This window comes from Giraffa tippelskirchi, chromosome 9 (assembly GCF_054371585.1).
Source record: "Giraffa tippelskirchi isolate mGirTip1 chromosome 9, T2T-mGirTip1v1.2.pri, whole genome shotgun sequence".
In the NCBI taxonomy this organism is placed as follows: Eukaryota; Metazoa; Chordata; class Mammalia; order Artiodactyla; family Giraffidae; genus Giraffa; species Giraffa tippelskirchi.
The window spans coordinates 140,270,367-140,297,321 of NC_137283.1; the positions used below are offsets into that span (position 1 = coordinate 140,270,367).

At 41.5% G+C, this 26,955-nt stretch overlaps 1 protein-coding gene across 3 annotated transcripts in view; it reads right to left on the reverse strand.

Annotated features, from left to right (window-relative positions):
* NHSL1 (NHS like 1) overlaps positions 1 to 26,955 on the reverse strand; it is a 400,302-nt gene that overhangs the window by 126,853 nt on the left and 246,494 nt on the right. Inside the window, exon 1 of one of the 3 annotated variants that reach the window (XM_081528897.1) lies at positions 14,826 to 15,027. The exons of the other annotated variants lie outside the window; for them this stretch is intronic. Within the exon in view, the coding sequence (XP_081385023.1) occupies positions 14,826 to 15,027 (202 nt within the window). Of the gene's footprint in view, positions 1 to 14,825; positions 15,028 to 26,955 lie in introns of those variants that run through there. 3 annotated transcript variants of the gene reach the window in all.

The following is a 26,955-nucleotide window of genomic DNA, read 5'->3' on the forward strand; positions in this document are numbered from 1 at the left end:
CACCGGAGACCCAGCTTAAGCCAAAGCAAGGATCCTTACAAACCTCAATAACCACCAGGGCGACACCAGACTCTTACAAGGTTCAATGACACCACACTGACACCAAGGCATCAAAACAAGCTTCAGATGTCCTCTGAGGATTGAGTAGAAACACTACACGGAATCATGCAGAGAGGGAGGGACCAAGTCATAAGAAGTGAATTTCAATCCAACTATACCACTATTATCTATAAGGCTTCAGGCGAGCCCCTTAATCTCTCAGGACAGCTTTCAGGGGGAAATGCCCCCATCCTATCATTTCACAGGACTATCAAAACAATGAAATGAGATCAGACATGAGTGAGCACTGTGTAAACCGTGACCTGCAAACAGACTCTATTTGCGGAGCAAACTTCAGAAAGATGTTCGTTAATTTTTTAATTGTTTTAGAATTCTGAACGATGAATGGAACAAGCTTCTGTTACAGAGAAATAAAAATGAAAGGCATTTTTCCTCCAACATTTTATGTAAGCTAACATGTAGTCATATGAGCACAATTTAGAAAGGATCTCTAACCAACCGTCAGGGTTTTACAGTAACTTTATGTTTCAAAGAAAATGCAGCTTCTTACCCAGTTCAGACACAAAATCTCTGACACATACAGGCTAGAGTCCAACAATTTGAAAGTAAAGTGAAATGGACTGAACTTCTTAACTAATTTTCCTCTATGGGGGATGGATGGACAGCAGGCCAGGAAGCATAATGCCAGAGAAATCTCCAGATCAGGGCAGAAATTCATCAGACGTTGCTATTCATGAGTTTTCCCTTGGGCCGGTGAGCAGGTGCAAGGAAGCCATGGAGTGCATTAGCAGGCTGTGCACGGCTGTGCTCAGGCAGGGAGCAAGGTCCATGCTGGAAATCACTCGGTCCTGCCTGCAAGTTTTCAAGCACAGCATGGCCCTGGGCTAGGGGCGCAGAGGGAAACCTAGGAGAGGGCTTATTCTGTTCTCAGACCCAATGGTGTTCTGATAGGCACAACTCATCTGTACTGCATCTCAGGATGCTTCTGGTATGTGAGGCCTCCTACAACAGGGACATGAAGATGGACTATCCACAGAAACTGCATCGCCATTTATGAGGGAGCAATCTGGTACACAGCATAATACAACCCTACTACCCGAAGTCTACTGAAAGCATTATTTCGCCAAAGCCTGTGACTTAATAGGGAATGACAAAACCAGTTCAGTAGGTCGGGACTGACATTTTCTGTCTAATAGACTAGACTAGAATAAAACAGAAAAGAGAGAGAATTACACGTACCCATACAATAAGGGTAAGTAGTTTCACAAAGCTTTTCTTTCATTTTCTATAGATGTATATATGTGTTGATATGTATATGAACATATGTGTGTGTACAGATCTGTTGTGTAGATTAGGAACAAATGTAAAGTGTATTTGTTGCTTTGGACACAGGCCAAACTGTTCAAAGCCAATGACAAACAGCTATAATTAAACTTCTCAGGCACTAAAAAACTCAAAAAGTTCACATCATAGATTTACCGTAGAAGATTCTTTTTTCCACATTCCAAAAAAAAATTTGTTGGCGAGAAACTTTGCTCAACTTTCTCAGAAACTAGATGAAAACTTACAATTGTGCTTTTGTCCAGGCCTTTATTAGTTGGAACCTAAACATAACCTTTGGGATTTCTAAACTCAGTTACCTAACTTTTCCCTGGTTACAATGACACGAGCACACGGAGCCACTGCACAAACTAACACAAACCCCAGTGTGCAGGAAGTAACCAAGGGCTGATGATCTGAAAAAAGGAAAGGAAACTAAAGTCGCTCAGTTGTGTCCGACTCTTTACGACCCCATGGACTGCAGCCCGCCAGGCTCCTCCGTCCATGGGATTTTCCAGGCAAGAGTAGTGGAGAGGGTTGCCATTTCCTTATCCAGGGGAGATGATCTAAAGGAATGCTGAAAGAGTGCAACCCCAATCTCACCAGCTTCCTAAGGCACACAAGAACATCCCAAATGCAACAAGAAATCTCAAAAAATTCCATACATATCAAACAGAACTGGGATCCTTAGAACAGAACCACACTCATACTTAAGGGTAAAGAATTGGATGTGGAAAAGTAGCAAGGAAAAAAAAAAAAGGACTTAAATGATCTTTTTATAGTTGGAATAGAGTATGTTGATTAACTCTGCAATAAAATTATTTTAAGGTGAAAAATCAAAGTTCTTTTTCCAGGAAGTCAAAGGACTCTATGTACTTTCCATGGGTGAAAAAAAATTATGTAAATAAATAACCACCAGTCAAGATGACCACAGCAACCAAGCCAAGAACCAGCCCCAAGCACCCACCAAGGTAAACTCATAAATTGCCTTTTGTATTCTTTGTAATAGAACCTCCAACCACTCAAGACTGAAGCAGTATACACCTGTGTCCAGATAGAAATTCTGGTTTATCTCAAAATGTAATCCAGAAACACCAGATACCCAGCTTCTACTTTGAGGCGTTTCCAGTTACAAAGTGAAAGGGAACCTTCAGGAACACAGGCAAAGGAACTGTAACAACAAGAAAACATATTTATTCTCACTTTCTCTTTTTAAAGTTTACTGAAAAACAAAAACAAAAATCAAGTGATGCAGTTTATGAAATCTCAACTGTTTGTGGGTTTCTTTCACTTATAAATAGGCTTTCCTTAAAGCAAGGTAAGTATTTATTAAACCCAAATCTAACGGTTTACTTGTACACTGAAATTTTAGCCAGTAAACATGCTAGCCTTTATTTTTACTCCATACTTTTCAACCATGTACAGAAGGTTTATTAAGCTATGTCTTAAAAACAAACATATCTTAACTATTATAAACAATTAGTCCTGCAGGGAGCACATTCAGAAACATGTCTGAGTCCCACTAGACTACCATTACTTTATAGATTTAGGAGATGGAGTCAGAAAAGTGTTGGCAAAAAGAAGGCAGAATAGAGAGTTATGGAGACCTATCACCTCTGCTCTCCTTGTATCTCATCCCTCCTCCTTCCCACCCATCTATTGCCATCTCGTTTGGTTGTCTTCCTTTCACTACTGCCCTCAACAGAACCTTTTTGGAAAATAGGAGGGCATGAAAATGGCAGGGCAGAGTCACTCCTCATTCCACCAGTCTCCACGAGCGCCTGCTCTAGGGAAGGTCATGGGTTAGGTCACTCTAGGTCACTCGCAAGTCAAGCCATCTTCACTCCTATGAGAGACTTCCTCCTCTTCATGGCTTTTTCCAGGTTGCTTTATACCAAGTCTACAAGGCCATAGAAGCTCTCAAAACACAAGGATCCCCAACCTATACCCAGATGCAGGGAATCAGTCTAAGTAAAGGACAGTGCAGAGGGAGAGAATTAACTGAGGAGCCCGGCCAACAAATCCCTCTGCTCCAGGGAGATGGTCTCAGACAGCTGCTCAGCTAGGCAAGTGCTCACCATGTATTATACATGCTTACATAGCCAAAATGTGATGTGCCCAGCACAGTGATGGGTTCTAGCAAGAACTAAGTAAATAATTGTTGATCTAATGTCTTTGGTGACTAGTCAGTAATCAGCCATAAATGACAGCAAACACCCTGAGATGCTGCACTGGATAGTCGGAGAAGAGGTGTTGCTATACAATACAAAGGTGTAAAAGGCAAATTATCTTCCCTTAGGATTTCAGAGTTCAACAGGGTACTAACACTGTTACGATCATGTGATAAGAGATGTCAGTAGAAGTCATGCCAGATGGAGTCATGGCTTACACGACTGTAGGTTTGGTAGAACAAATGTACTTGCAAACATAAGTGCCAAGTCTATCATCAAGGGACGGTAGAAAAGAATACTTAGATCATCACGCAATTTTCAATTGGCTGATTAAGTAGTGACAGACACTTGGAATAAGAAAGTTACTCACATCAGTAAATACTTAAGGCTCAGTTTTGATGAAAAGATCAACTTCCTACAGGTGGCTTTATGTGGGGCTGCCGGCACTCAGCAACCCCAGAGCAGCTGCACCCAAGTTCAGACTCTAGTATCCTCACTCAGACTATATCCCCATCGTCCACATTGCAGAGCATCACAGGAAGGGAATACAGCTGCAGAGGGCAGCATCCTTCTCTGGGAATCCAGCCTTATGGTGGGACCAGTACTCGTCAGCCTTCACACTGCTCCCCAGGATGGCATGAGAAATGCAGAGACCATTCAAGTGCCAAGAATCCAAAGATGTGGTAATTTTAAATAGGGTCCCTGGTGATTTTTTCAGCAAAGACCTGAAGAAAGCAAGAGAAGGTGAGAATAAGATGTACAGCTGGGAGTCTAGGAGGAGGGCAAGGTCAAGTTGCATGGCCTGTCCTAAGAGCAGCAAGGAGTCTGGTGTGACGTGGAGGAGAGTTAAGGAGAAAGCACAGGTGATGAGGTTGGGGAAATGATGGGGTCAGGGAGCCCACCCCCGTAGGGCCTCCAAGAACACTGTGAAGACACTAGTTGTTAAACTGTCTGAGAAAGGTTTTAAGCAGTGAAGTCACACGATTTGACTTCTGTTTGATGTTTTACAGGGTTGCTGAGGCCGCTGTGTTAAGACTGCCTGGCTTGGGGTGAGGGTGGGGATGGGGAGCAGAACAAGAGTGAAAGAAGGAAAACTGGTTAAGAAGAGATGGCAATAGCCCCCATCTGCCTCTCCTTATCAGACATGGCATCATCCAACCCACACCTCAGCCCTGTTCACTAAGTCAACTTTACTCATGGTCAAAACAGCCAGGGTCAAATGCTTGTACAAACTGTCTCATACAGGCACGGTGTGCATGGAGTAATAGGAAACAGCCTACTGCTACCAAAATTATGTTCCCACAAACTGCACCCTCTCTCTCGCTACACTCGGAAAAGTCAGGAGTCAGGAGCACTTTAAGATTACATTCAGCAGTATAATTGACAAAGCAAGTACACAGTGCCACCTATAACCCACCACACCTTACGCAAATCCAGAATACTGTCTGGCATGTGGGCCTGGGTAAACAGCACTATTAAGAGTGTCCCAGGTGAGTTTTGCTCACCCTATCAGCATCCCTTTTCTGGGTACTTAGCCTTGGGGATAAAAAAGATAAGGAAGACCTGGTCCCTGCCCTAAAGGAATTCACAGTCTAGCTCAAGACACAGGTGAGTAAACAAATAAGTACAACCCAGTGTATGATAAATGTAATCACAGAGGTATGTAGAAGGCCCAGAAATAACACAGAGAAGGGAGTAATCTGCTCTGCCCTCCAGGGATCAGGGAAGACTTCACAGAGTTTTAATGCAAGTTCAGAAGGTTAAGCAGGCTAGTTACAGGCAGAGGAGGAGACTGGAGCATCCCGACTGACTCAGCGACTGGGAGATGAAGTTCTGGAGTTGTGAAAGAGCTATGGCTCTGTCTACTACTTGTGTAGTTAAAAGGGAGAGCAGACAGGAAGGCATCAGATAGAGGAGGGTCTCATGCCATTGTAAGGACTTCATTCCACACACACTAGGGGCCACAGACGAGTGACTGAGTTAGACAGCAGTTCCACTTTATCCACAGGGGATACGTTCTAAGACCCCCCAGTTCAGTTCAGTCGCTCAGTCATGTCCAGCTCTTTACAACCCCATAGACTGCAGCACGCCAGGCCTCCCAGTTCATCACCAACTCGCGGAGTTTATTCAAACTCATGTCCATCGAGTCAGTGATGCCATCCAACTACCTCATCCTCTGCCGTCCCCTTCTCCTCCCACCTTCAATCTTTCCCAGCATCAGGGTCTTTTCAAATGAGTCAGTTCTTCACATCAAGTGGCCAAAGTATTGGAGTTTCAGCTTCAACATCAGTCCTTTCAATGAACACTCAGGACTGATTTCCTTTAGGATGCTCTGGCTGGATCTCCTTGCAGTCCAAGGGACTCTCAAGAGTCTTCTCCAACACCACAGTTCAAAAGCATCAATTCTTTAGTGCTCAGCTTTCTTTATAGTCCAACTCTCACATCCATACATGACTACTGGAAAAACCATAGCTTTGACTAGACAGACTTTTGTTAGCAAAGTAATGTCTCTGCTTTTTAATATGTTATCTATGTTGGTCATAGCTTTTCTTTCAAGGAGCAACCGTCTGTTAATTTCATGGTTGCAGTCACCATCTGCAGTGATTTTGGAGCCCCCAAAAAGTAAAGTCTCTCACTGTTTCCATTGTTTCCCCATCTATTTGCCATGAAGTGATAGGACCAGATGCCATGATCTTAGTTCTTTGAATGTTGAGTTTTAAGACAACATTTTCACTCTCCTCTTTCACTTTCATCAAGAGGCTCTTTAGTTCTTCTTCACTTTCTGCCATAAGGGTGGTGTCATCTGCATATCTGAGGTTATTGATATTTCTGTCGGCAATCCTGATTCCAGCTTGTGCTTCATCCAGCCTGGTATTTTGCATGATGCACTCAGCATATAAGTTAAATAAGCAGGGTGACAATATACAGCCTTGATGTACTCCTTTCTCGATTTGAAACCAGTCTGTTGTTTCATGTCCAGTTCTAACTGTTGCTTCTTGACCTGCATACAGATTTCTCAGGAGGCAGATCAGGTGGTCTGGTATTCCTATCTCTTTAAGAATTTTCCATAGCTGTTGACCCAGACTTGCCTGTGAGTGTGCAGGAATCTCCAGCAGAGGCGTGGGTTGGCGGTGGCCTGCTGCAAGGTCCAGGGCACTCAGTGCAGCAGTGCCTGCGTGGGGCCTTTTGGAGGAAGTCACCATTATCTTCATTACCTCCACCATAGTTTCACCTCAGGTCAAACAACAGGGAGGGCCCACAGTGCAGCCCAACAACAGAAAATTCGATTAAAGATTTACTGAGCATGGCCCCCCCATTAGAACAAGACCCAGTTTCCCCCTCAGTCAGTCTCTCCCATCAGGAAGCTTCCATAAGCCTCTTATCTTTATCCATCAGAATGAAAACCACAATCACAGAAAACTAATCAAACTGATTACATGGACCACAGCCTAGTCTTACTCAATGAAACTATGAGCCATGCCATGTAGGGCCACTCAAGACAGTCAGATCATGGTGGAAGAGTTCTGACAAAACGGGGTCCACTGGAGAAGGGAATGGCAAACCACTTCAGTATTCTTGCCTTCAGCACCCCATGAACAGTATGAAAAGGCTAGGGTATGAAAACATATGAAAAACCCCATGAAAACAGTATGAAAAGACAAGACACTGAAAGATGAACTCCCCAGGTCAGTAGGTGCCAAATATGCTACTGGAGAAGAGTGGAGAAATAACTCCAGAAAGCAAAAATAACACCCAATTGTGGATGTGACTGGCAATGGAAGTAAAGTCTGATACTGTAAAGAACAATATTGCATAGAAACCTGGAAAGTTAGGTCCATGAATCAAGGCAGATTGGAAGTGGTCAGACAGGAGATGGCAAGAGTGAACATTGACATTTTAAGGATCATTGAACTAAAATGGACTGGAATGGGTGAATTTAACTCAGATGACCATTATATCTACTACTGTGGGCAAGAGTCACTTACAAGAAATGGAGTAGCCATCATAATCAACACAAGAGTCCTAAATGCAGTACTTGGATGCAATCTCAAAAACAACAGAATGATCTGTTCATTTCCAAGGCAAACCATTCAATATTACAGTAATCCAAGTCTATGCCCCAGTAAAAAGCTGAAGTTGAACAGTTCTATGAAGACCTACAAGACCATCTAGCACTAACACCCAAAAAAAGATATCCTTTTCGTTATAGGGAACTGGAATGAAAAAGTAGGACGTCAAGAGATACCTGGAGTAATAGGCAAATTTGGCCTTGGAGAGAAGCAAAAAGCAAAGGAGAAAAGGAAAGATATACCCATTTGAATGCAGAGTTCCAAAGAATAGCAAGGAGAGAAAATAAAGCCTTCCTCAATGATCAATGCAAAGAAATAGAGGAAAAGAATAGAATGGGAAAGACTAGAGATCTCTTCAAGAAAATTAGAGATACCAAGGGAACATTTCATGCAAAAAGGGGCACAATTCAGGACAGAAATGGTATGGACCTAACAGAAGCAGAAGATATTAAGAAGAGGTGGCAAGAATACACAGAAGAACTGTACAAAAAAGATCTTCATGACCCAGATAATCACGATGGTGTGATCACTCACCTAGAGCCAGACATCCTGGAATGCAAAGTCAAGTGGGGCTTAGGAAGCATCATTACAAACAAAGCTAGTGGAGGTGATGGAATTCCAGTTGAGCTATTTCAAATCCTAAAAGATGATGCAGTGAAAGTGCTGCACTCAATATGCCAACAAATTTGGAAAACTCAGCAGTGGCCACAGGACTGGCAAAGGTCAGTTTTCATTCCAATCCCAAAGAAAGGCAATACCAAAGAATTTCACACTACCACACAATTGCACTCATCTCACACGCTAGCAAAGTAATGCTCAAAATTCTCCAAGCCAGTCTTCAACAGTACGTGAACCGTGAACTTCCAGGTGTTCAAACTGGATTTAGAAAAGGCAGAGGAACCAGAGATCAAATTGCCAACATCTGTTGGATCATCAGAAAAAATGACCCCGCAGGGGTACCTGAAACCAAGGATAGTACCGCATCCTATGTACGCTATGTTTCTTCCTGCATACACCTATAATCAAGTTTAATTTATAAATTAGGCACAGTAAGAGGGTAACAGAAATTACTAATAATAAAATACTACAATAAAGGTTTAAGAATGTATCTCTCTTTCAAAATATCTTATTATACAAATTTTATGCTTTTTTTCATCTTAACTAAGCACTTATGACACACTGTGGCTGTAACTTGCAATTTGAGGTGCAACAGCAAAACTAGCAAGAATTTATTTTTCCTTCTTCACAATTTCACAGGTAGAAGATTCCTTCTTACCATAGATCTTGGCAACATCAGTCAGTACATGATTTTTTTTCCCTGTCCTTTAGTCGAGAAGTTCACCCTTTCACTTAGAGAAGGCACTTCATGGTTTCTCTTTGGCTTATCTGAATTGTGAACATCACAATTCTTGTGCTTTGGGGCTATTATTAAGTGAAATGAGGGTGACTAGAACATAAGCACCATGATACCGTGACAGTCAATCTGATAATCGAGGCGAGATGGCCACTAAGTGACTAATGGGCGGGATACTCTGAACAAAGGGGTTACTCACATCCTGGGCAGCACAGGGCAGGATGGCAAGAGAATTCATCATGCTATTCAGAACAGTGTACAATTTAAAACTTATAATTTCTTGAATTTTCCATTTAATATTTTCGGATTTCAGTTGACCACAGGTAACTGAATCCGTAAAAATTGAAACCATGGATAAAGGGGGACTATTTGTGGGGCTTCCTAGGTGGCTCAGTGGCAAAGAATCCATCTGCCGATGCAGGAGACACAGGTTCAATCCCTGGGTCAGGAAGATCTCCTGAAGGAGGAAATGGCAACCCACTCCAGTATTCTTGCCTGGAAAATCTCAAGGACAGAGGAGTCGGACATGACTGAGTGACTCATGACATGAGTGACTGAGCTACACAGATATATGGTATTTGTATTTTAAGAAGATCATTCCAATTATAGTGTAGACTCAAGAATATTAATAGCTCAAAGACAACAAGAGTGAGGATAACAAAAGGAGAAGACCTTTCAGAAGGCCAAGTAAGAGCTGATGAAGACCTGGACCACCGTAAAGATGGACAAGCAACTGAGTGCAGGCACAACAGACCTTGAGATAAAACTGACAACACTGGAGCTCCCTGAAGTATCTGATAGGAAATATTGTGGTAAAAATAAACACATACACCCCACTTAATGTGACAGAAAATGACAGCTAAATCCCAACCCCCTGAAATTACATGAAAATATAACACTTTCTAGGAATACCTAATTATATAAATATGAGTTGTAAGAGACATAAAAATTAACCCTAATTAATGTGCAGTGTCTTTTTAAATTATTTTTAAAATAACTGTTTGTAAAGAACAATTTCAAGAAAAAGTTTTCAAAACCCAGTCAAGACATTTCCATGGAAAACAACACAGGTTATATTAACTATATGTTAATTTTTAAATTGATTGAATTTTTTAAAAGAAAAAAATAGAACACAGGTTACTCACTTTCAAACCCAAGCTCTCACAATAAGTTATTTCCTTCATTACTCTATGATATCTCCAGTAATCTAAATAAGTACCTTAAGTCTCAAAGCAAATCCACAAACTTCTAAAAACAAGAAAATAAAGCAAGGGTATTAGATAAAATATTTCGATAGAACTTCATCAATTTAATAACAAATAGGATCACTTTTGCAATAAGGCAGCAAGACAGAAACTCTAATTTCAAAAGAAAAAACAAAGGTTAATAAAGGGCAGTCTCAACGAACCAGACAAAATATTAAGTGGCATTCATTGTTTGTCTGTTTCACAGAATGTCAGCTTCAGTAGAAAGAAAACATTACATTCACCACACTGAGAATATTCTTCTTACCTCTTTGTATTAAGACATCAAGATAAACTCCATTTAGCTATTTTTCCAACATACACAGTGATCTCAGCATAAATATTTGTGTAATGTGTAATTTTACTCTCAAATTTGCGGTGCTGCTTTGACAATATCTCCCAAGTTTTTTTTTTTTTTAATGTCATGGAGGAAATGTTCTCAAATCTTATAATGTTAAAGATTTTATGATCAAAAATAAATCACGGGTATTTACATAGTAACAGGATCTTGACCTTGCAGCTTTTGGTCTGCCATGCCATTTTTCTCCACTATAATATCTGACGCCATTGCTAATATAATTATGCACAAGCATTCTGTTTTCTGTGACTGTTTTATCAGCGAGGACATTGGGATGAAATTATTTTAAATACGGCCAACTCCCAGACTGGACAATTGATTATCTAGTGTATGGATTATTCATTACCCTTGATACCTAGTAAGGCCATTCTCTGGTCATTTTTGTAGCTTCTGTGAAGGGAGTGAACTGAAATTCAAATGATTCCAATTTTGCAATGTTATTAATACATATGGCAACATTCAGAAGAAGAGAATAAAAGCACCCTTTAAACTGAGGCTTTGCATGTCAATTACCCAATCTGTTGACCTGCCAATACCAGAATCATCAATCATGCCCCTGCACAGCTGAACAGAACTGGGGCTCCAACAAAACACACTCTGCTCAATGAGAGGATACCCCACTATAATTTCTCCTCTTTTGGTTTTAATTGACAAGAGAAGAGTAAGCATGTGAGATAGTGGAAGCACAGAATAAATATTACTGGTCATTAGTCTCCCTTGAGAACCTTCCACAGTGCTGGAAACAAAGCAGGAGCTCATTAAATATTATTTAAATCAATGCACAGCTGGGAAACTTTGCAAAACATGAAAATGCTCCAGATAAAGTATCTTCTCCTTCTAAAACTCTTTTCACACTTTTCCACAATTTTCTTGCATTTTCTCTTTAATTCTCCATTAGCTGCCTTATCCACTTCTCCACTGAAGTATGAACTCCATGACTTTAGGGGCCGTGTGTTTATATTTCTCTGTATCCTACACGATCCTCAATGAGAATTCCTTCTAAATTCTCTCACAACACCACAAGAAAAGCAACAGCTTGTCTCATTTACAACTAACTTCTACTTTTTGACTATACGGGTATCTAGTAAAACAGCGCATGGTTCACTAATATTCTAAAGAACACTGATTCGCACCCTTGATTATCATGGCTAATTAAGTCAAAATATCACCTGCTGTTATAGTGGATCACGTCACCTAAAGACTATAAGGATGGGTCACTACTGTTACTCAATTCATTTTTACCTTCCGGAGTACCAATGTCAATACAAAAGAGTTTTGAAACTTGCCATGTGCTAGAACATAAGAAAGCACAAAGGTCCTTGTGATTGCTTCAGACATATCAAAATGTATCCTCTAGTTACTTTTTAGGCTCAGGAATTTTATCCTTAGCTTCTTGAATATAATCAGTAACACTGGATTATAAAGTGATGGGACTGTGTACTGATAGACAGCCATAAGGGTAACCACTTGAACACTTTATGCTGGTGTTATTGATAAGCAATCTAACATGGCAATTCACTATAAAAAGCACAAAAACAAAATTTGAAAGAACTGTTTAATAAAGTGAACATGCATCTTATTCAACATACCACTGAAAGACCACTGAGAGTGGTGATTCAGTAGGCTAATTGAGCAAAGCAATGTGACCTGGAGAAGTAAGCAGAGGGCAGGGCAAGCACTCTGACCTAGCAGCAGCTGCTGGATGGGAGGGAGAGAGCCTGCAGAACCGGACACCCCATCACCCCATCGGACAGATCCCTGGGGGGTGGGGGTAGGGGGAAGAACACAGACAGGACCACTGACTTGAGGAAGACCTGTTAAGCTGCACTGCCCTACCTCTGGCTGTCACTGCTTGATGGTAGTATATGTCTGCAGAGGAGAAGATGAAGAGCAGGTTTTTAGAGACCTGTGTATATCACAAAAATGTTAAAATAAGGTCAGGGGGTTGGGGAGCAGGCTGAAAGGAAGTGGACTCAGATGCATGAGGTCTAGGCAGACAGATACAAAAGAAAGATGCTATACAATCCCCATCAGACCAATATGTCTTCAATATATATTTATTTGCAAACAAATCTTAATATGGCCATTGGGTATTCTTGGCACTGACTGATAATCGTTGTTAGACTTCTAGCTTATTTGATGTTCCTAAAAAAAAAAAAAAGAAAGAAAAATCAACAATAAAAACTAAAACAAAACTCCAACCCTGTATAACTTTTCTGAAAGATATTCCCTCTTTTGATCTCTAAGGATAAACAAAAGTCATTCCATATTTCTCCAAAGGAAAGAATTATGTGGAATAAGGATCAACTGTTATAATGCTCCTGAGGCAACATGTCAAAGTTGGGAGCCAATTTTCTTTTACAAGTCAAATGTGAAAACAGAATCCAAGACCATGAATTCTGATCTATACGCAGCTTTTTAAGGACATCCCCGTAACTGCACATGTCAAAGTGATAATATTATCCATGTCCAATTATTTCTAAGCTCCGTATAAATGTACACACTGTATTATACCACCATTTATCTTCACGAGGCTATAGAATTCCCCATTACAGTAAGGGATAAAAGGCACAATCTTTTGTTTTCTTACATAAACAAGTCCTCCTTCCACAAATCGCCCTGGTCTTTACAATGACTTCTTTATTTTGTACAAGTCGAGTGTACAGTATTTGCTTCATTTCCCAACCAAAACTAATCCATGCAAATTCAGTTTCTTTCCCTTTCGTGTTAATTTAGATGGAGCAGCTATGATAGAAATCCTAAAGCCGCGTGCTCACATGTACACAATCTTTAACAGAAACTTGTCAGCGGTTGATTTAAAACAAAACAAGTCATAAAACAACCACCTCTGGCAAAGCCCAAAGGAATTAAAACTACACCCTCTCACAACCACAGCACTACTGTATCCACCCTTCGAACATGACAACCCACCCATTTACCAAAACCACAGCTTATTCCTGATTTAGAAAAAGTAAAGTTCGTGGACTTACTAAACTACACAACTCCAGCCAGAAAGTATAAAAGCCTTTTCTATGCCAGGCAATTTATACACCATCTGAACTAAAAACATCATACTGTGGCTCAGTATCAGCAGACCACTGTGGACCACCTTCTTGACGTAATAAACAACTGACATCTTCAAAGAGCATTAACTAGTCCCTCCTGAGCCATAGTTTAACAGACAAGAGCAAATGGCTTAACCTACATTATCCATGAAGATGGATGCGTTTAATTTCCAGTCCATGAAATATAATTACTGTCCCCATAAGCCCATATTTAACTTAGTTGATTCTCTCACATTTCAGCAGTTTCGTTTCTCAAAAGAAGGGGAATGACAGGTCTCTGAAAGGTTTTAGCGAGGTTTCTCTTGGCACGGGAAGAATGTGATAAACAGGGAAAACACAATCACGCGGAATGTCTGGATGAGGTTCCTTTGTACGCCTTAAATAGCACTCCCCCACTGGGCTGTGCCACTGCTCTGAATGGAGAAACCATTTTAGAGCCTAACAATTCAGTCTCTCCAGTAAACATTCCAAGAGAAAGACCTCAGAAATTCTAAATATAAAACAGGGGTGTGTTTAAGAAATATTGAAATAGTTCCCCTCTCTTCCGCTAGGACTGATATTTTTCTTCACCTTGAAGAAGGCAAAAGATGTTAAACCTGAGAACAGAAACTAGCACTGGTCTGAAAAGGAACTTGAAAGAAATCCATAAACTGCTTTTGACACGGTATCAAGGGTCAGTGCTTCGTGTGTTCATTTCCTCGGTGTCACCCCAGCACCTGTTCATTCAAGCGTTCAGGTAATTCAGTTGTCTTAAAGAAATATGCAGAAAGTCTACCCACAATTCCCAAAGTTTTCTCAGCGCATGGTTTTAGAAAAGAGCTCCATGTCCTAACTTTCAGTTGTTGTAAAGAGCAGACGATTCTTCCCAGGACGGTGACTTACCATTGAACTTTGCACAAGTCACATGAGTGTGCGGAAGGAGGGGGCAGGGGACAGAGTGCTGGGGACACATAACAGCTATTTTATCCTTCTGAGAAATACACGGTCTCAAGTTGAATCTAGTTGAAGGAGTATTTTTACTTTAGACATGTACACAAATGACTGACGCTGAATTCCAACATAAAAACACCACAAAAACTCCAAAAGGGGCCAAAAACTGTGAACGGAAATCAGTGATAGAAACAAAGAACTGTACAGAGCAAACTTCTAAAAACGTGTGAATAAAAAAAAAAAGTCAAGTCACCTTTTCTGGGCTGGGTTCTGTAGGTCCAGTTTTCATCATCCGCTTCCACCTGCTGCCCACAGACCGACAACTCCCCATCACTGCGAAACAGCCTCTTTGTCTGCCTGGACAAGGAGGAGAAATTTATCCAACTCACAGCACGTGAGAGGGAACCTGGGTTTGACTTGAGTCTAAAGGAACCTGAAGAGCCTTCCTTTTTCATCTTCTTTCACATCAAAGTCGACTACAGAGAAAGGTCAATCCAGCCAACAAAAACCTCGTTTTTTCAAATTGCCCCACGTCCTTTCCAAGAACCTCCTTCTTGTTACTTATTCAGACAATATTGAGAGTCTGAATCTGCAAAAAGATTGCTTCTGTGTCACCCAATTACAAAGAAAAGAGAAATGAGAGGTTAAGGGGGGGAAAAAAATGTTTTTTCACATTGTGGTACTTGGTTTAAAGATCAAGAATATCCACAGTCTCCCCCCACCCAATAAAAATAACTAAAAGTATAATTTTAAAAAAGAAGCAAAACGTTCATTTCAGGAACGCTTGTCAGGACTTGGTGAAGAGCAGGACCAAGGCACTCCGACTCTTTGGTGTGTACCTAGCATCCCGTACTGTAATCCTATTCCTCTCCCAGGCATCTTTCCCCGCTCAGGCAGAAAGCCAGCCGTCTGCTGCAGACAGAAGGAACTCCTCAGGCTGGAGAAAAAGATTCAGCGTCAACTCAGGTGCCCAGTTTAAAGTTCACCCACACAGGTGACTTGGGAGAAATCAAAGAGTTCGGCTCACTGACCCAGCTCAGTGCAGAGTCGTAAATCCCCCACTTGCCCTCCTTCCCGTCCGTGAAGCGCCCAGGAGCCACAGGACTCCACAAACAATAAAACAGGCTGCGTGGCTATTGCTTGGATTACAGAGTAAGCGCTCCTGTGAAAGGCGATAGGCTTTTCCGGACACTGAAGCCACCTCATTGGAGACAGAAAACCCCGCCTCCCCACAGCCAACTCTTCAGAGGGAGCTCTAACTTCTGAACTCCAGCAAAGCTATGAAAATGCAAGTCTGTGTAGAATACAGACTTCCAGACAAATTTTTTAAAGCCAAAACTGGATTATCATCAGACCACTTCTGGAAGTGGGATTTTTTAGAAGGTGCCTTCAAAGATTATGTAGTTAAATCTCATCAGCATTCCTAAATGGATTTAAGAATGTCATCATCTACTTTCAAAGGGAATGAAACTGACCAAGCTATGATGTCACTTGCAGCTTTCAGTGAAGGTGAAGTGCAGTCATTTCTGCACCTGTCTTGGCCTCTCCCATTTTCCACCAGCAGCCAGAGCCTGGGACTGATGAACCACCTCTGCTTCACCACCAGCAGCCCCTGGGGGTCATTCCTCTCCTCTTTGAATGATCATCCTATCACAAAGAACCAGCATCTGAGAGCTATGCTGGTAACAACTAGCTGTAGGCTCGAGCCCTTTGTAAATCTTAATCAGAGCATGCAAAATATCTAGAGCCACATGTTGGAATGCATTAGGGTGCAGCATTTCACCCAAGGCCAGCATAATTCCACAATCCTAGAGGTGTGAAGAATTTCTGCAATTTTCTATCATAGAGACTTGGGTCAGTATTCTCTCCCAAGAGTCATTCAGAGTAAGGACACATAGAAAGCTGGGTCCATATCTCACTCGCCTGTACTTGTTTATTCGCTCAGTTGTGTTCGACTCTTTTGTGATCCTAAGGACTGTAGCCTGCCAGGCTCCTCTGTCCATGCAATTTTCTAGGCAAGAACACTAGAAAAGGTTGCCATTTCCCCCTCCAGGGGATCTTCCCCACTCAGGGATCGAAGCTGCATCTCCTGCATCGCAGGTGGATTCTTTATCACAGAGCCACCTAAGAACCCCCTTCCTGTACTTAGCATTGAGCATTATGCAAGTAAAGCTAACAAGCTGCAATAGAAAACCAAACTTGATTGAAATTAATAAAAGCAGGATTTTGCATCATACATCTACTGCAGTTAACTGAGACTGTAAGAAAAAGGCTCTACAAGCTTAACAGGATCGGAACATTTATAGAAAAAGAACCCAGAGCAGCTGCCAAGTGTTCCGTGGATGGGCAGCTCATACTACCACGGAAACTATGACAGGGACAGGCGCTAAGACTCAAGGGCAAAATTATAGAACAATCCAGGTAGCAAAAATATGGACTCGTATAAAAGCTCAAAGTGTCCTCAAGAAATCATGTTGTTTAAATCTCTCAATTTACTGATGGAGAAATTCAGGTTCAGAGAACATATATAAAACACCAGTGTCACTCAGAGGAGTGAGACCTCTACTTTGATCACTATTATAAGGGTAAAAAATGATATAATTATACATGACAACAGTGGCTAACATCAAAGTTCAAATATTCAATATTCTTTTCAAGTCAAAGACTCTGAGAAACTCAAAATAGTAAAAAAAAAAAAAAAAAAACCACCCCACTGGGCCAGAAAATACAAAATGTCCCAAATGCTGCTTACCGTTGGCACAGAGGACCCTCTGACATCCAGGTTATGTATTCGTTAAGGATCCATGGACCCCAAACAAGGAACACAGTGGTTTCCGCACTGATGTTTATGTCCTACAGTTACAGTTTTAACACAGAAACATATAAGCCCTGAAATTAACCTTGTGCTGTGCTGTATATTCAGGAAGTACTGCTGAACATTTTCCCCAGCCCGGCGTCCTCCAAGTGTGCACACATACACATGCAATAGCATAGATGAACTGGTGTCATTAGCAACTGGTGTGTCTTCCTCCAGTACCTCCTGTTTCTCCACTCATCTGGGAAGAGGCCAAGCAACCAGGAAGGAAAACTGGTCCATTCAAGGACTAGACTCATGACCCTCCCTCAAATTAAGCATACACTTATGCAGAACTTCCAAGAAACTTAAAGGTTTCCCATTATTCACAAGACCAATGGATATGCTTGCATATAACCAACTCTCCATCTATTAGCTATTCTGTTAGACTGAGCCTTGATTATTAGTATCTTCACTTAAGTAAAAGGAGGCCAAAGAAATTAATTACTTTTACAACTGGATCAGAGTTCCCCTATGACCAAGATAAAATACAATGACCTAAATCAGCTTTGGAGGAAATACTTGCATTTTTTTTTTTTTTTGAAATACTTGCATTTTAACTCTTCATTTTAGATAGGTGGATTCTTTGGTGCCTTAGATGGTAAAGAATCTGCCTGCAATGCAGGAGACCTGGGTTCTATTCCTGGGTCAGGAAGATTCCCTGGAGAAGGGAATGGCACCCTCTCCAGTGTTCTTGCCTGGAGAATCCCATGGACAGAGGAGCCTGGCGGGCTACAGTCCACGCGGTCACAAACAGTCAGACACAAGATAGATACTCCAACTAGATAGGTACTCCAATTAGCTTAGAAAAACATAAGTGAATTGCTTAAAAAGCTGTTGTGCGTGTGCTCACTGGTGTCCAACTCTTTGCGAACCCATGAACTGTAGCCCACCAGGCTTCTCTGTCCATGGAATTTTTTAGGCAAGAATACTAAATAGGTTGCTATTCCTATTCCAAGGGATTTTCCCGACTCAACCTCTTGCATCTCCTGCATTGGCAAGCGGATTCTATACCTCTGCACCACCTGGGAAGCCCTAGAAAGCTCTTACATTCATTCAAGCTTTATTTATGCCACAACTATGATGAACCACACACATTATCTGGATCTATCAAGCCAAGGGCCATACAAACCTACCCCTACCCCAAGCATTGGGGGTCACGGCTACTTTGTGCCCCGCACACCACATACACTACTGCTAATCTTAACAATAACCCCACAGTGGAAAATCCCTACTTTGAGAGTATAGCCCATTTCTTCAAATAGCTTCAGCGATAACCTTCAATAAAACATCTTAGTTTAACTATTATTTCCAAGAAAGTCTACAATAAAATACACTCTTCCCAGACCTTTTAAACAGACATGCTGAACAGATTTTATCTGCATTCCTGACTGTGAAGTGCTTCCCATCACCCCCACTCACTGTCAGGCTGTCGACGTGAAACTTCTGTTGTCATCATATGTGCCAATAACTGTTCCCTTCCTACCACTTTGCCCCTGCTGAGCTTCAGGCATCAGGAAATCAGATAACCAACCTTGCCTAAATTATACGTTTCATGGGAGTCAGGAGTGCTCATGGAGAGAAATACGTAACTTCAGGGGAAGGACTGTCACAGCTGCCTCCTGGCTGGCACCCTTGCCCTTTTACTTGTGAGATGGGAGCCTGAAGGTTGAAATGGCCAGTGGTCAGGTCTGGGAAACTAAGATCTTGCTTCCAGCTACTGCTGACTGCTATTTGCTGCAAGCTACCATTCACTGCTGTGTGCATCTGAAATCAAAACAGCCTCTGGGTAACGACCCCCATGTGAACTTACACCAAGTTTATGATTTATTGGCTCTTTTATTCTTAGCATTTGAGGGTGGTGAGAAATTAACCCAATGCTATTGACAAAAGGACAAGAAATTATTATTTCAGGAATGATTTAAGTAATACATCAACGAAAAGTTATTAATAACTATAAAAACTGGGAGGCACCAGAATGTGTTACTAAGGGAAGTTCTAGAATCATCTTCTTTGAGAATTCCTGAGTCAAATACCTCTTAATTTGGAAAGATTTATTTATATTTCCAGCATAAGTCAAAGGGATAGACTGAATACGTTTGGAAAGTCCTTGCCAAAAGACACAGTATTTCATGTTTTGATATATACCGACAACCTTAAAGAGGAATTTAGCTCAAATGGAAGTTTTTGATTTAATAAAAGTTGTTAAACATGACAGGATATAGGATTAGACAAACCTCTCAACCCAGTCAGGCATGTAATTGCTCCCCCTGCCATCTGCATTAAAATGCCAGCCAAGAGTGGGAACTAATTTCAAGTGCCATCAGTTTTTTGGCCTCAAAGGCCACAAAGGAACACTATGACTTTTAATTTTCATGTGTACCTTTTCTGCCCTGACCCTCTGTTACCGAGTCTAAGCTCATACTGCTCCCCACACAACAGGCCAATAATCGACAGACGAGCTGTTGGGGAAAGGAAAAATGACTTTATTCGGAAAGCCCGCAAACTGAGAAGATGGTGGGCTCATACCCCAAAGAACCACCTTGCCTGAGTTAGAATTCAGGCTCCTTTTATTCTAAAAGGGGAGGAGTAAAGCCAAATACTTCCCGGTTGCCATCAGCTTCCAGAGGGAATGTGTTAATTTCTTTCTCCCTGCAGTTATTCACATGTGGACCTAGTCAGGATGTTTCCTGTGAGCTAAACAAAGGTATTTTAGCTTAATGCTTATTGTCAGGGAAGCACAGTTCCCAGAGATGGGCCATTATGTATAACTTAAGCTCAAAGGCAGCATCCCTTTAGTGATTAACTTGTAATAGAATACAAAAGGTTCTTCCCCATTGCATCTCCCCTTCAAACGGGGTGGGGGCACTGGCTTGGCTGGAGTGGGGCGCACAAACAGAAGGCTTATGAACAGAGACAAACATGAGAAAACCATATCCCACGGTGAGGAGTGTGTCATGTTCTAAAGCAGCCCTGACCGGGCAGGAGCAGTTAAGTGTGTACCCTATCGGATTACCCCATGAGCCACCCAGATGACCGACAGCGACCTTCAGCTTCTAGAACTGGGTGAAGCAGCTTTTCCAACTGTCATCTCTCCTAAATAATTGAAAAGTAGGTTCAAACGCTAAATTTCTATGAGGTAATCTGCACACAAGAATAATGAATACTTATCTCAACATGGAGAAGTAAACAGTTTGAGCCCAGACATTTATAACTAACAACAAAAAGGAAACCTCATATTGCCCCCAGGGCCACAGCAAGCTAACTCCCACAGTACACTAAATCCTCCTTCCTCGTCCACCTCCCACTCCCTACAGAATTAAGCAACTGATTTACTCAAGGAGGAAGTCAGGGAAGATGAAACATTGCCAATTAACTATTCAGAGAGAGAGGTCTATTTTCAGGGTGCTCCTCACCTACCTCGGCTTCACCATTTACAAGAAAGAAAAGCATTGCCTTTTCACTGAGTTCTAGCTGTGAAAGACACAATAGGCTCCTTTCCATGGAATTAAGAGTGTTTACTCAAATGGGAAGACTAAATGCAAACATTTGCATTTATCTATCATCACAACCTAAATCCCACCTTTCAGTGTCTTCATGTCTGAAAAGGCCCCCCAAACAGTTCTGACACGAAGCCTTAGTGTCACTGGTCCCACAGGATCACTTGATACAGGAGCAATATGGCAGCCCATGACTGCTCTCAATCCCCTGGGATGTGGCGTGCTCCAAGGGGGTAAGGGATGTTCCTGGTCAGAAGCTGTCACTGATCCGTACTGTCATTGATGTGTACTGTGGACTGTTAGGGCTTGGTAAGCAGTCTATAACCAAGAATGTAAACTTTGCCCCAACCTTGACCAAGAAAATGTTCCCATCCAAGAGATTCCTTCTGATCTCCTCATACCTCTCCTATGGTCTCTCCAGATCCTTATAATTATTTTTTCATTCTACCTACTCAACCAATTCTTCGCAAACTTTGTCTGGCACAAAAATTATAGGAAATCTTATTAAAATGCAGGGTATGATTCAAGTTTGTTATAGGGTCTGAAATTCCAAATTCCCAAAGCACCCAGGTAGGGCCCTTGAACATCTATGAGTTAGCACAATACTAGATGATAATGTTCCCTGAGCTCTTTCCTGATGGCTCAGTGGTAAAGAATCTGCCTGCGATGTGGGAGACCCCGGTTCGACCGCTGTGTCAGGAAGATTTTCTGGATTAGGAAATGGCAACCCACTCCAGTATTCTTGCCCAGAAAATCCCATGGACAGAGGGGCCTGGCGGGCTAAAGGCAGGGATCTCATCTCTTTCCCTCCACCTCCCCTACAGTACCCAACACACAGCCAACACTAACCAATCCTGGTCAAAAGAGTGAACAACAGAATCGTCTACTCATTCCCATGTTACCTCTTGCTTCTGATCTTAGCATGTTTCAAGTCAAAGAGATAATTTGACCTTTATAACTAAATTTCATTCTTTTAGCATTAAATTCTAAAAGGCAAAAGTAAAGTGTATAAACTGACATATATATGTACATAATCTGAATTAAAGAGTTAATAATAAATTTCTATTATCCATAGATAATGGTTCACTTTGAGAAGAAAGACAGTCACTAACTGCTAGGCTATATACTTTTCTTAATTTGTAAGGACATGTACACTGCTTCCATTCACCAGAACTCCAGTACTCAACGGTCCTACCCAAAACTTCGGGTAATCAACAGCAAGTCAAAATCGGAAAAATAGCTCACATTCTACCTAATAATCCATGCAGACAGGCTGGGACCTCCTCGGTTCCACGATGTAAATTTAGTTGCTTTGTGGCAGTGGGAAATTTTTTTTCATCAGTTTTTCCTGGTACATGTTTAAGACAAAGAGTTTTTCAGTCAACCTTAAGTGACCTTCCAAAATGTTTATTGTATTTAGTTCTATCTTTAAAGAATATTCACTATGACTCTATGAAGCACACTGAATATATGTTTTTTTTAATTAAGCATTTTACCAGTTCAGCTATATCCTTTATTATACTACCATTCCATGCTAAACATGTGTTAAATATTGCTTATATCTGCAGTGATTTCATTGAACCAGATAAATGTGTGAGAAATAAATGTGAAATTCAAACATCTTAAAAAAACAGATGGGAAAGCTTGCAAAGCAATTACACTTCAAAAAAAAAAAAAAAGTGGGAGAATGAAAAGTTAGAAAAGTTCCGAAACCAGTGAGCCTACAGGAGCAATGCTCATCTTGCTTTCAGGCACACTGTTCTAACTGGAACATTTGCTGCCAGCTTGACAGGTAAGTACAGAGTCAGAATGAAGAAATCACAGACTTTCCTGTGATTTCCCTCTGACAAAAACCCTGTGAAATGTGCCTCATCATACATGTTTTATAGATGTGGATACCGAGGATAAAGGTGATAAAGTAACTTGCCTAAGTGTCCCTCTACCCTCAACCACAACTATACCAAATTATTAGGAAGCTTGAAATTTGAGCCAAGGTTTGTCCTACTCCCTATTCTGGCCTTCCTCTCAACCATAAGAAAGCCATAGCCCTCGAGTGTCTCCCTGGGCTAATGCAATACCCTGGAAAGGGGCCACCTTGCTTTCAGCTGCACCCGCCCCCCTAAAGTTTGCCCTCCACGAGCCAGCTCACACCATACTCTAGGTCCCTGGGCCCTTGATGCTTACGTGCCCTCATGTGCCAAAACACTTCTCATCTTTTTCACCTGCTCAACTTTTACTAAACCTTCAAATTTTCTGCCCGGAGCTGTCTCACTTGAAATAAGCAAATGTCTATCAGGCACTATATCTCTTAATGACTGCTGCATAAAAAGGCACCCCGGCACTCAATGGCCTAAAGAAGCGATCATTTAGAATTTCTCACGCGTCTGTGGTCATCTGGAGGCCAGCTAATCCAGGCTGGACTCGACTCTGGGTGGCTCCACTCTAGTATGTGAGACTGAGAAATTTCATGGAACTTATTTTAAAATGGGGACAGTCACAGGCACACAGGGAAAGCAAGTCACCTGAGGAACAACCTGTAGTGTCTCTCCTGCTCCTAGGACCAGCAGGCCAGCTCAAGTTTACCTTTCTCATGGCAACAGCAACAAAGAGCAAAGCTCAACTGCATCAGCTTCTGCATCACGGTTGCTAACATTCATTAGCCAAAGCAAGCCAACTTGGGCATGGGCGGGGGAGGGGGGTGGGGGGCAATAACACTCCTGAGCAAGTGACGGGATACGTGCCTGCTCAGTCATGTCCAACTCTTTGCAATCTGATAGACTGTAGCCCGCCAAGCTCCTCTGTCCACGGGATTTTTCAAGCAAGAATACTGGAGTAGGTTGCCATTTCCTCTTCCAGGGGGTCTTTTCAACCCAGGGATTGAACCCACATCACCTGTGTCTCGTGCATTAGCAGGTGGATGCTTTACCTTTGATCCACATGGGAAGCCAAGTGAGGGGGAGGGAATGCTTATTTCTGAATCTCCTCTCCACAAGCATCTGCTGGCACTTTACTGAGGGCGAAAGACTCCTAGGACATCATTCCTGACCTCAGGGATTAGACCGAGGGACTGTCCCTGCCAGGTTCCCATCGCATCCCATGAAGACAGATGCTGTCCTTCCCCCATCACATCTGAAATCATGCACTTGCCACAGAAAACTGTAAGCTGCCCAAGTGGGAAGACCGATGTGTGTACGGTACCTGACATAAAGAAAGGGCTAAATCAATGCTTGTTAAACTGAACTGGTCATTATATGCCCTTTGTCATCACATTCAATTCTTTCTTATTAAATATATGCCAGTTTCTTTACTGGACTGTCTTTGATATTCTCCCACACAAAATGTAGGGGTCAGCAAGCGTTTTTGGTAAAGAGCCAGAGAGTAAATATATTAGGTTTTTCCAGCTCTTTTCCAACTACTCTGCCATTGTGGCAAAAAAAGTAACCAGACAATATGTAAACAAATCAGGGTGGCTGAGTTTCAATAAAACTTTATTTATAAAAACAGGTGGTGGGCTGTATCTGGCCCCTAGACAATAGTTTGCTGATCCTGGATTTTTTTTTGATTTTTTTTTTTTTTAAGTAGGAATGGCACTCAAGCACAGATAGTTCAAACCAGTGTTTCCCAAAATGTTCCTGGCAGTATAACTAACGACTCTGGTATCAGAATCAACTTAGATTGGGTGGGGGGAGCTCGGAGGCCAGGAGGGCTTGTTAAAATGCACACTGCTGGATCTTATTTAGTTCACACCTCTGGAGAGGAAACTAGGAACCCACATTTAAATGAGTCTCATGCATGTTACAGTTTAGAAATCACAAGTTTCAACACTATTACACCACAATTCAAGTAAATAAGCAGAATTCAAATCTCTACTCATGATTTCACTAAAAATGCACAAATATTATGCCACAAGTATAGTTGTAATACCAAATGAATACAAAACAGACTAGGATGATATACTTAAAAATTATCAGTGGATATTACAAGCAGGATATAGTATAACAAATTTTTAATTTTTTTACTTTGCCATTTCTGTTTTTCCATAATTTGTATGCCAAACATGAGATATAAAGGTTTTAATCACATAATGTTTAATACTCATGCAGAATTATTTTAGACTTAGAGAAAAGGAAAGAAATCAATACAGATTTACTTAACATACGGCTATATGTATTTGTTTTTAAAAAATTAAGTGGTACAGATAAATTTTGACCCTTTTTCCATCTTACAGTGGTAATATCATTCTAAATTTGATGTGTATCATTCACAGACATATTTTTCATATTTTTTTCTACATACTAAAGTCATTAACAAGACAGTACTGTTTTGTGTGTTAACTTTTATAAATTATATTGCAAATCATTCTTAAAGTTATTTTTAAGAAAACAGTTAATATTTAAAATTTTCCAATCACTCTGCAACCAAAGGCATGTCAGGTAAAGATACCATGGACCTGGTACTGCTCATGAACCAGTCCACCTGATTATTTTCCTACAATCTTGTTTAGATCATTAAAGGAACACTTCACAGCAGGGTATGTCTAAAAATCAATCTCTAAGCTTCTACACTAGATCTATTAAAATTTTACTCATTGCTTAAGTGGTTTTTTTAAAAAAGATTAACAAATTTAAGCCTTCTGGAACACATGAAAACATAATAAAGCACATAATGATGACTTCATAAGATTTTCTCTTCTTTCAGCTCAACAGTTTTTATAGTCATAAAAAGCTCCAAGTAAAAAGGCTTCTTAGAGAAGGACAATTCAATCTGATGAGGAGGACTTTGGCTGTCCCTGTATAAGCACATTCGTCAGGGTCTTAAGTAATAAACTCACTTGGATAAGGAGAAATTCAGAAAACAAATGCCCTAAAAGACACTTAAGACATTGAGAAATTTTTGGTTGAAACACCTGTTTCCCAGGGTCAAAACGGATGTGTTAAATCAAGAGAACTTTTGTTTCTATAATACGCTTCTCCAAGATAACGCCATCAAAAGAACCTCAATAAAGGATGAAGGACTTCTACAACATAAACACTAGACCCTTGCCACTGATGGCAGACTAAAGTGGGTGGGTAGAGACTGGCCAGCACAAACGAAGGTGTTGGTTATAGACTTCCCCTTCTCATCTCCCTCCTCCCAATCCAGCCACTCTGCTGTCTCCTTGAAACACACGGACAACTACCAACTATGACAGGGCTTCCTCAAAAGGCCCCCAAGTGAGCGATGCCCTCAGTTCTCATTCTGGGGCTTAACCCCCTGCAAGACAAAGACACCAGAAATCCTGAAAACTAACTGGCATCATTAGTGAAAAGTAAAAGTGTCAGTCCCTCAGTCATGTCCGACTCTTTGTGACTGCATGGACTGTAGCAGGGCAGACTCTTCTGTCCATGGGATTCTCCAGGCCAAGAATCCTGGAGTGGGTAGCTATTCCCTTCTCCAGGGGATCCTCCTGACCCAGGGATCAAACCCTGGTCTCCCGCATCGCAGGTTCCTGCATCGCAGGCAGATTCTTTACCATCTGAGCCACCACAGAAGCCCAACATTAGCCCTTGATAATTGGTAGGTTATTTTCATCTGCAGCAGCAGCAAAGAAGTAACTGTTGATCTTACGGGACCTAAAGTAGAGGTGGCCAGTACTCAAGTGGAGATGCCTGGTAAGTCCAGAAGCAAGAGATGAAGATTGTGGCTGCGTATTGAGGGAGGAGATGGTGAGCTGCAACAGAGGGCCACATTGCCATGAGAGACACAGTTCACTAAACATCAAGCATGCCAGCTTCACCTATAGACAAAATTCTCAAGGAACTGCACCTCTGTCACTTTCATGGTTCAGTTCAGTCATTCAGTCATGTCTGACTCTTTGTGACCCCATGGACTGCAGCACACCAGGCTTCCCTGTCCCTCACCAACTCCTGGAGCTTACTTTCATGATTTCTAGGCTCATTTCTCTTCCCAAATGATATGAGGCAATGAATGGCTTGAAGAAAAGCGTGAAATCCTTACAGGTTAAAAGGAAATGCTACAAAAATAGCACA